General features: G+C 44.7%; 1 protein-coding gene across 2 annotated transcripts in view; it reads right to left on the reverse strand.

Moving 5' to 3' along the window:
- LAMB3 (laminin subunit beta 3) overlaps nucleotides 1–8,345 on the reverse strand; it is a 53,678-nt gene extending 45,333 nt beyond the window's left edge. Inside the window, exons 1-5 of one of the 2 annotated variants that reach the window (XM_083617329.1) lie at nucleotides 8,295–8,345; nucleotides 4,769–4,936; nucleotides 3,672–3,788; nucleotides 2,159–2,215; nucleotides 622–776 (exon numbers count right to left, since the gene is read on the reverse strand). In XM_083617329.1, coding sequence (XP_083473455.1) covers nucleotides 622–776; nucleotides 2,159–2,215; nucleotides 3,672–3,720 — 261 coding nt within the window. In that variant the 5' untranslated portion in view covers nucleotides 3,721–3,788; nucleotides 4,769–4,936; nucleotides 8,295–8,345. Of the gene's footprint in view, nucleotides 1–621; nucleotides 777–2,158; nucleotides 2,216–3,671; nucleotides 4,455–4,768; nucleotides 4,937–8,294 lie in introns of those variants that run through there. The other variant, XM_083617328.1, reaches the window with a different exon arrangement.
- Nucleotides 8,346–11,222: the final 2,877 nt, after the last annotated feature.

The raw sequence follows: 11,222 nt of genomic DNA on the forward strand, positions 1-11,222 counted from the left end.
TGCTGAATCTGTTTGCACACATTATTTATTTTTAAATTACAACTCTGTTGGGTATCCTGAGAACATAAATTTATTTGGAATGTACAGGATATAAATTACGTAATTATTATTTTTTTTTTAAAAAAAAAAAAACCACCTCTGTGCTCATAGGCCCTAAATCAAGAAACTCCTACAGGTAAAAACTGAATGTCTCTGACATTCAATGAGCAAGGTCAAAACAAACAAACAAAAAGATATGAATACAGTTAACATGACAAGGCTAAATTTCCCCTGATGCTGAGGCACATAGGGACTGACCAAATAAGGGCACCAAACAAAGCAGAAAAGGCATACAGAACATTATTGCTTGTTGCAACTTGTAACTTGGCCCCTGTCGGATGTGTTATGGAGGAGAACTGAAGCCTATGGGAAATATCTAACGTTTTTACTCCTTGCCTTTAAGCCTGATTAAAATTCTGATACTTCTCTGCAACCAGGCATTGCATATTCTGGGAAGTTGAGGAGGCCCCTTAGTGTTTAAATACTGCCATTTCTGTTCAGTGGAGAACACAAAACGACAGCCAGTGCTGCTAAACAATGTACCTTTCCTGTGTGAATAAAAGATACTTATGCCATACGTACTTCCCCATATGGAGTGCAGTAAGTTTCAGGTTGGACAAGTCCACAGGTAGAAGAGGCTTTCAAGTGATGGATTCTTCCTACAAGAAGGTCTTGCACAGGTGGATAACAAGCCCCATGTGAGCAGGTAGACTGGGCAGCCAAGAGGTGTGGTGAAGCTAGAATGAAACAAGAACCAAATTTCAGTTAATAAAGACAAAAGGAGATTTTAAAAAGCATCATAGCAACGTAAAACCTGCTGGTTTCCCAGAAGCCGTCAGAGATAACGTAACAGCTGGTGTAGTATGGTTGTGAATTAACTAGAAATTAGAAGCGGTTCTGTGAAATCTCACTTCCTGCTGTGGACTCAATGGCATCAAGGTGGTCACTCAGACACCCATCTTGGGAGTAAGCCCCAGTTGATTAAACAGGGCTTACTTCTGAGTAGACATGTACAGGACTGCACACATTTGCCCCTAATCTGCAATACGTGCATGTCTCTTCAATACTGACCCACCTTAAAGGGTTCTTGTAAGAATTACTGAGATAATGTATCTACCTTAAATATTCAAAAGCACTATTTATGCTATTATGTCAAACAGCCACCCATCTTTTTAACTGATACAAATAATATGCTGATCATTCATAGATTCATAGAATTGTGGCATTGGAAGGGATCCTCAGGTTCATCTAGTCCAACCCCTGCAATACAGGAATATTTCACTTGAATCCATGGCCCTGAGATTAATAGTCTCATGCTCTACCGACTGAGCTATTCCTCCGCTAAGACTGCGTATTCTCTTGTGTGTTTTCACCACAGCAACCTCACAGCCCCCTTCCCCTTCCTGGTAAAAAAAAGTAAAGAGTAAAGGACCACTGGACGGTTAAGTCCAGCCAAAGGCAACTATGGGGTTGTAGCGCTCATCTCGCTTTCAGGCCAAGGGAGCCGGTGTTTGTCCACAGACAGCTTTCCGGGTCATGTGGCCAGCATGACTAAACCGCTTCTGGCACAACAGAACACTGTGGTGGAAACCAGAACGCACGGAAACACTGTTTACCTTCCCGCCGCGGCAGTACCTATTTATCTACTTGCACTGGCGTGCTTTCAAACTGCTAGGTTGGCAGGAGCTGGGACAGTGCAATAGGAGCCGACCTTCTGATTGGCAAGCTGAAGAGGCTCAGTAGTTTAGACCACAGCGCCACCCGCATCCCCCTCTCAGTAAGCAGCAGCGACTCACCTGCCAGGAGATCAGGTAAGCGCCTCTGCCCTGCTACACAGTCTGCTACCGCAGTACATCTATAATTTCTGCCCCAGCCTACTACTCAGTAGCATATTTTGATTTTGGCAGATACCAAAGATGAGGTTGTCCCTATCTTAACACCAAGTACTTATTGTGAGTGGTCTTTAGTAGAATGCATACAATTTTTAACCAGCTTCAATTAGAGATTATATCCAACCATCTTGGACAACTGATTTCACCTCTGTGCTTTTCACAAAAAACAAATCTCAAAGACTTCATTTTCTTTTCAGTAGATGCATGCTTAGAATGCCAACACTTACCCAGAAAAAAAAGAAATATCCACATGATGCTGAGATTTCGCAACGCTAAAAATTCACCTGAAATGAATGTAAACCATAAATTCAGTGGCACAGATGAAGACACAGTAAAGTACAATCCCTCAGCCCATTAACTTATCTCTGATTACCAGCTTTGCACCACTGGTTTGCAATTATGCCATTTCACTGTGGTTGCTTCTGCAATGTAAAGAATTGCAAACCCAATGCAGAAGGAAGCAGATGGAAGGGATAAAATGCACATTGTCACACAGGCCTCTAGCCAAGACCGCTATCTAGTCCTTTCAGTGGTGGAGACAGCTTTGTGCAAGATAGATAGATAGATAGAGTGCTTTTTTCTGGGCTGGGGCTTATACCCCTAAACATCTTGTGGGTCTAAGTTTGGCCTCATTGAGGGGCAGTATTTCAATATGAGTAGGAAAATGAGAGTACCCCTAAACATTGATAGCACTTGATAGACAGATAGACAGACAAACATATATATATATAACACAAATGCCTTCTTCATGGCAGTGAATGGGGAAATGCAGTCATGGAAAAACTGTCAGCTGCCTGGAAACATATCAGCATTAACCCCCTTTAAAATAAGAAACAATGATTTATGGGACACAGCTCATTCCTAACGCTGAAGATGCAAATGGAACAATAGGATCAGTAATAAAAGTTTTCTGTAGTACTGACTGTGCATTCAGTTGCACTTTGACATACATCTAATATAAGACTGACAGTGCAATTCATATGGCTCACATCTGCATTTCTGTGCACCCTATGCAAAACTAGGCCAAAGTTATGCATAGCCTAATATTCACTGCCCAGCTTGCTTGTGTGAGAGACTGATTCTAAAATGTGGCTATTTCAAAGGTGTCCTCTTTAGCTTAGGGACATAATAGCTTCTTCTCAGTTCACCTTTTGCCTATTTGCATTTGCATAAAACCTCTTTGAATACATAAAAGATAAGACTCTCTCCATAGCACTAATCAACTACAGCTGAGTTCTTTCATTCTATTCTCTCTGGGGAACAAAAAACCCCTAAATTTCCACATGGACTTTGGAGAACCTTATTTTTCAGAGACTGACGAATTTGCTGCCTCTGAATCTCTCTTTTACAAATCAGTCTACAAACACAGGGCAAACAGATAACTCTTAAATGTCAATCGACACAGCAAGCAAGCTACTTTCTAAACTTTTACCTGCAGCATGTGCTATTGTTCCCAGCATTTATCTTTATTTTATTTTATTTTTATTTTTGTCTACTTCATTCTGGATAGCAAAATCCCCCTTACCCTTCTGGAAATGTTGCAAGCATCCTAGAATAACTGATTCAAAACTTGACTAAACAATGCAAGCTTTGTAACTAAATCCTCACAATCACGAATCGACAGCCTGCTAGAAGCAAAATAGCAGTTTCTCAACTAAAATACAGAATTCCGTTGTGCCACAGAAGCTGTGCCAAGTGGGATAATGTACAGTTCCCAATCCCACACTCTGTAGAACCTACCTGCTTCTTCCCTGGGATTTTTCCTCCTCTTGCTTGCCGGGGTCAACATGAATCCCACACCTGGTCTCTTGTGCTTTCAATCTCCGATTTTAAACACGCCTCACCTGGGGAAGTAAGCTGTTGTGGGTGTAGTAATAATGATACAAGGAGTGATTCAATGATCTCTTCAGACAGACACACCCATTTACAATATAACTCATTATACCTCCTAGACAATGAGCACATGTTTATTCACCGATGTGAACTATGGATTTTTTAATCCACTAAGAAAGGGACATAAATTCAAGAAAATATGTCACAGTAACTTTTAAAACAGCAGGAAGAGAGCAGTTTGGTTTTGCTTTGTTGTACCCATAAGTAAGGGAATCCATAACTCCAAAGTAAATCTTTTCAAAAGAATATTGGTTTTCTAAAACCACCCAAGAGATGGAGGAATTTGGTGTGGTTAGGATTAATTCACACTTTCCAGAATGCAGGCAAAGGCACAGCTTTCCTTCTAAAGTCACACTTCTCAAAATGCAGTTCTTCAAACAAGTAACTTATACAAAAATGTGTCTGTTAGGGGAATATGTACAATAAATTGCACATATTAGTGAAAAATGACATATAAAATGCATTATATTAGGGGGAACTGCTTGTATAAACAGGAGAAATTTGAACAAAAAGGCTGGTGAATTTTCAGGATGGGGGACGTTTTCAATAAAATAAAATAAAATCACAAGCTGAGGCAGAAATGTGGAAAACTGAATCTAAGACTGGAAAGAAGGGAAAGTGAAAGAAAAGAAAACTGACAGATTTGTGCATCCCTATCCAAGGCTCTTCCTTTGAGTGAAAGGTCCAAAATGAAATAAATGAAAAGGAATTATGTCCTCAGGAGTTTGGTCTCAACAAGGTTACTCTGAGTCAAGTAACTCTTGATCCAAAATGAGATATGGGTCACATTTCACTTATTTAGGAGTAATATTTCATGTGAACAGCGCTCATAAAATATATAGTCACATTTTTTCTGGCAATCTCATTCAAATGTCCAGTTCATTCAAGGAAAAGAGCAAAAGATATGGTGAAAATAAAAAGGTGCATTTCTTTAGGTGACTTACTCAGTATTCATTAGACTGAATTTCATTTCTTATTCATTTGAATTACACAGGTCATTTGAATAACCCTAGCCATAATGGCACACAACTCTTTGAAAAAGAAGCTCTGCCTCTTACTGCATATTCAGTTGGTCAGATAGCACTACTGTGTCCAGCGTGCATTTATTTCTCCTGTGGAGAAATATGGTGAGTTCTGGCATCTCTTTTTCTAGAAAAATAGCACTGTATAACCCAAAAGCATTTTTGGGTGGATAGAGGACAGTTGTGCTTTCTAGAGCAAAAAGGGGGTCAGCTGCAGGGGTGGAGGAAGGGGGGCAGTGGGGGCAGTCTGCCCTGGGTGTCACCACTGAGGGGGTGACAAAACGCTGGGCGGCACTCACCGCGGGTCTGCAGCACGCCCAAGCCACGCGTCTCTCCTGGGAGTGACACAGTGGCTTGAGTGTCCGCAGGCTCCACGCTGCCCCAAACGGTCCGCCCACCACCTCCCCCTCAGCTGTAAGGCTGCTGAGTGGGAGGAGACAGGCAGACTCCTCGGAGGCTTACCCCACTGGTGGCTGGCCCCGGCCCCGCAGGCACAGGACACACGCCCCGCCCCAGGCGCCCGATCGGCTTGCTCCGCCACTGGCCAGCTGTTTTGTAACAATTACATTTACATTTTGTGGAACCTAGGAAGGTACCTATACTGCATCAGAGTATTTGTACATGCAGCGAGGTGTCAGGTATTAAACCAGGGCCTTCTCCCTATAAAACATTGTGCTCTGTCACTCTGTGGTCCGATTGCTGGGATATTCTGATTTCCTCATAACAGCTGCACCTATTAGGTCATCAGGCAGGATAACTGAGGGATTACTGGTGACTGTGTGGCCTTTCCCCACTCCACCCTCTGAAAAGCCAGCGTCTGGAAAAGCCCCGCATTTCAGTTCATTTTTCTGCTTTCAAATAGGGTTGACGACTTCTTACTGCCGCTGCTCCTTTGCCTTTAAGCATTGCTGGATATGCAAAAACTAAGCATAGGAAGATAACCTTTCCCACTGCTCCATCTTGTGCTGGAAACAGCTGTACTTGCTTAGGTTTCTGGGTGTCACATCAGAACAGAAAAAGGCACAGGAGGAGAACCAGCAAACAACAACAACCTCTACTCTAAAAAAATTCAGGGCCTCCCATATATGAGCAGTTGGAATAGAACATGGATAGGAACAGAACTTCAAATAGCTTATCAAACGGCCCTCTAGTTCTCTGGGAATATATAAAGAAGTAGTATGTTCAATTCAGACTGTGAGTTCAATTCAGGTCTGGCACTGAAAACAAATTTCTAGGCTCAGAATGTGCTCAGAGGCACCCTGTTAATTCTAAGTGGATGTCTTTTGCATATAGTTTTAGCTTGTGTATCTTGGTGTTCTAATAAAAGAAATAAAGTAAATGTTCCCACCTCTGAGACAGATCGTGTCCTCCCTAAAAGATGGCACGTGTTGTGGTGAGACCTGGAGACGGACCTCCTGTGTTGTGGGTGGGTTGGATGGGTTAGCCACAACACCCGATTGGAAGGTCCCTTGATGTTCGGTTCAATCTGGCCAATGGGGCGCAGTCTAAATGGATTGAGGGACCTATATATACCCATGCATGTGACCCAGAGCTTCCTCATTCAGCTCATGCATTCAGAACACCCACCTACCTCTCCCTAATTTTAGGGCATTGTGCGACTGACCTTGCTATGCCGTCATGTGTCGTCTGTCGCTGGGACAGGGGCACAGCAGGAATTTCCCCACTTGGCTGATTGGCTGTTGCCATTTAGGTTTTGCCTGCAGTGTAGCAAATCGTCACAACTTGTAAGGTTGTGGATAGGCACTGGTTCTGGTGATAGGGATGGGAGAGCGCTCTTGCCATCCCTATGTGAAGGGTATTCCGTTAAAGGAATCCAGGGACTCAACTGGTTTGGTCAACCCTCGAGAGGGGGTTGTGCCCATGCCTGAGTCCAGGGGAGCATCTGGGTGGTGAACATAGTCTGTTCCCAGCTTTTCGCCTACACAGGTGTTCACCATTGGCTGACCTATGCTGGTGCCCTGGGTCAGCACTGCCTGCAAGGGTGCAGGGAACTAGTTGAACCAGAGCCTGTGCAACCACTCACCTTCTGTAATCAATAAAGTTGTGGCCTAAATTCTGCCAAAAACCAAAACTAAAATTTGTGTGAATTTATTTAGGGGGGAGGTCTCTGGGTCTAAACACGCAAAAGACTCTCAGCCTGGAGAGCTGAGCTGCCTTCCCTCAGAGCTGACAATACTGAGCTAGATGGACAAGGAGCCTGACCTGGTATGAGACCATTTCCTAACCCGAGCACTACATTTACAGCAACTAGCAAACACTGGTGCTTTACTCTCAGATGCTGTTGTGTATTATTTTATCTGAGCCATAATTTTACAGCACATAAGAACCATTCTCTGTTCTCATTTCCAAAACGTACAGGACCAGAGTGCTTTCTCAAGCATTTATTGATTTGTCACCCTGACCTAACTCCATTTTCAATGAAAATCAAGATCTATAGCTCCAGGGTTTAAAAAAAGGGAAGATGGTGAACTGTCTCCTAAAGCTACAAGATTTGAAGGCTTGGTTGGGAGTTTTCTCCTGCTCTTGGGTGTGGCAAGAATGCTGGTAAGTGGGTAGAGAATCTGGGTGTGCCTGCTTTTGTAGGGCTTGCTCAGACTCCAATTACTAATGCTGCGGCGCCAAATTTTTTAGTGTGGAATCTTGATTCAACAAACCACCTTGCAGTCAACAGCTCTCAACTTGTCAGGAAAGATTAGCAGTTAGAAAATGAGAGAGAGAGAGAGAGAGAGAGAGAGAGAGAGAGAGAGAGAGAGAGAGGAGCTTGTTTTCTTTCAACTTGGTGCATGAATATCAGATGTACATGTGGAAAAGGAATTTTAATAAAGAGATCTAATCTACAAACACCAGTTGCAAAAACTCAGTGCAAAATAAGAAAATGCCTCTCTTCCCTGTAATACCTAGTCATACAGGAAACTGAAGGGCGGAAGCAGCAACTAAACAGCAGACTTGCATATCAACCCATAACACCATCTCATACATATTAACAAAATGGGCTAGAAACTTGGCATGGCTTTGCTGAGCTCCCATAGGCTAAGCTGCTGCAATTTAATAGGATGCTCTAGGGTCTCTCCAGAAGATCTCAGAACCCAGGCAGTATGAGATTGTCATCCATGTGTTTGCAACTGTTTTGCTTTTTTTTTTTTAAGGACTCTGTTGGAGGAGCTAAGAAAAACAAATCATACCCATTTATCCCTGCAGCAATCCACTTTTCCAAATATAACCCAATGCATGTGAACAAAGACCTTGAGAGAAATCAAGTTTCTGATCACACTGGGTATGAATCAGTACTTTTAAATTATTGCTTCCTGTTTTGAGAATTAGCCATCAAACACTAAGGAGATTCACAAGATGATAAGCTGACATGAAAATGCCAACTTGCTATAAATGATCTCCTGTTGCAGTTCAGTGGCACTAAGTAGACACTCACCTGCAGGTCAAAGTTCATTCTCAACTTTGTCTTCCTTCCCTTCTGCCATTTCCCTTCACAAGGAAGGCAGCATGGCCCTGAACCCCGGTTGATGGGAATCCCACGGGTGAGGGGGTGCTGTGGCTCTCAAGTCCTGCTTGTGAGCTTCCCACAGGCATCAGGATGGCCACTGTGAGCAAAGGAAGATAGATTAGATGGGTCTTTAGCCTGGTCCAGCAGGGCTTGTCTTTGGTTCCTATTATCACTTAAAGCTCTATGTCAACCAGTCTTGATAGATCCTAGGTTTTTGCTGGAATGTAGCATTATTCTGTGCCATCTTGGCTATGGAAGACCTGCTCCCTGCTTTGCAGACTTTTTCCCACGTGGCCTGGGAGGGAAGAGTCGGGACTGACTCCAGCTACAAAAGCTGAGGCTCCTGAAGAGGCTGGAGACCATCTGGGCTGTATCTTAGCACAGATCCAGGTCATGGAGCCTGAGTTTCTACCACTCCTGCCTACCATGAACCACTATTGGCAGGACTGGCAGCAACAGCAGCAGATATGCTCTATGCTTCTGTAAAAACCGATGCCTTCTTCTGCCCCATCTGCGATAAAACATGTCTCTCCCTTATCTGTCTCTCCAGTCACAGCAGGCGTTGTAACTCTCCAATGGTTTGACTTTGCCCCTGAAGGTTCACTCTTTCATTGTCTCCTGAGACATACGGTTGCCAACATCATAATTTTCTATTCTCTTGCCAATTATGCTATTTTAAATGTGCATTTTATATTTTACTTCCTTTAATAATGTTTTCTTTTGAAAGGCATAGCTAATTTTCTTTTTGGGTTAACTTTGCTGCATTAAATGTGCATTCTGCACTTCATCTCCTTCACACTGTTTGATTCTGGGTTGTTTTCTTGTAGTTTTTTTCTTCTTTAAAATATAAAGTAGTATAGAAAATCATCATCATCATCATCATCATCATCATCATCATCTCCACAGTTGTGATGGGATGGTGAGCTGCTTGTGCGTAAAATCCTGATCCCTCAGAGTTTGGCTAAGTTCCCAAACCTCTGTCTGTGATGGAGCTCCTTAAGCATGGCTCCATCAATCGCTCGTTGAATCGGACAGTGGGCGTTTACGGAACTTCTTCCAGCATAAAAGCTCCTTGACGGAAACGCGTCTTCTGGACTCTCGGCGTGACAGTTTCCGCCGAGGAGTGGGTGTGCCTACGGGAGGTCCTGAAACCTCTCCACTGTTCCCGCTTGAAGTATCTCTGAGCTCTCCCTCCGACTCACTTTCCCTTGTAACTCCACTTCTCCCCCTGCTGGTCCCCTCCTCCGCTGAGTGGTCTCTCTCACCCTCCATGAGCCCTTTCACCTCCTTCGTCTCAGATGACAGTTCCCTGACATCCACCTCCCCTCTAGGGCCCCCTTCACCCCCTTCCCTCCCCTCCTCTGCGGGAGGCGAGGGAGCAAAACCCCTGAAGGAACCTCCCTCATCTTCCGAAGTTTCGAACACTTCCCTCCACCTTTTGCTGTTCCCGGTTTCCAAGTACTCCTCCTCCTCGGAGTCTGTACCCTCTTCCAACTCCGATTCCCTGAATCCCTCCAGTTCCTCCTCATCGTCGGTGGTGCCAAAGTACTCCCTCCGGAACCTCGCTACTGGTTGAGGTTTCCTGGGGAACCTTTGGTGGAACGTTTCGATCAAGACCTCGTCATGGACCTCCTCTGCCTTCACCCAGGTGTTTTCCGACTCCGGTTCCCCTTCCCACGCGACCAAATACTCCACCTGATTACCCTTCCACCTGGAGTCGATGATTTCCGCCACATAGTTGCGGCTTTCCCTTTCTCCTATGGCTGGCCCCCGTGTGGATACCCCTTCACCTTCCCCCCTGTATGGTGACAGTAATGACCTGTGGAATACTGGGTGCAGTTTCATGTGGTTCGGTAACCGGAGTCTGAAAGCCACTGGGTTGACCTGTTGGATGACCTCAAATGGTCCCAATCTTTTGGGTCTCAATTTCTTGCAACTACCCTTGAACGGCAACCCTTGGGTTGATAGCCAGACCCGACTCCCCACCCTAATTGTTTCACCTTCTCTTCTGCTCTTGTCTGCCTGCCTCTTATATTCTTCTTTGGCCCTTTCTAAGTTGTGTTGGAGTTGACGATGGATCGCTTCCATTTCTTCTACAAACAGTTCAGCGGCCGGAACACTCCATCTCTCTCCTCCTTCCCCTGGAAACGCCCTGGGGTGGCACCCATAATTAGCCAAAAAGGGGCTCATCCCGGTGGACACATTCTCTGCATTATTGTAAGCAAATTCCGCTAGTGCCAACTTTTCGACCCAATCGTTTTCTCTGTCATTGACATAACACCTCAGGTATTGTTGAAGGATACCGTTTGCCCTCTCCGCCTGCCCATTGGTCTCAGGGTGCCTGGCAGTCGAAAAGTTGACCTCTACGTGCAACAAGCTCATAAGCTTCCTCCAGAATCTGGACGTGAACTGTTTCCCTCTGTCGGAAACCAGCCTCAAGGGGGCGCCATGCAGCCTAAAAATATGTTCTACAAACAATTTTGCTGTCTCTTCCGCCGTGACTGCATGTGAGCAAGCTACAAAGTGACCCATCTTAGTTAACTGGTCTACTACGACTAGTATGGCGGTTTTCCCCTGGGATTTGGGCAGATCAGTCATAAAATCTATCGACACCGCCTCCCACGGTCGTTCTGGTGTGGGTAACGGTTCTAAATACCCCGCTGGTGCCCGCCTTTCTCCTTTGGCTCTCTGGCATTGGTCACACCTTCTCACATACTCCCGTACATCCTCCCTCACCTTGGGCCACCAAAACTCCCTGGTCACCAACCACATGGTCTTGTGTTGCCCAAAATGCCCCGCTGTGGGATTGTCGTGCAGCTGTTTGAGTACTCTCCCCCTCAATTCCCCTTCTGGTAT

This window comes from Podarcis filfolensis (assembly GCF_964270895.1).
Source record: "Podarcis filfolensis genome assembly, chromosome: 6".
In the NCBI taxonomy this organism is placed as follows: Eukaryota; Metazoa; Chordata; class Lepidosauria; order Squamata; family Lacertidae; genus Podarcis; species Podarcis filfolensis.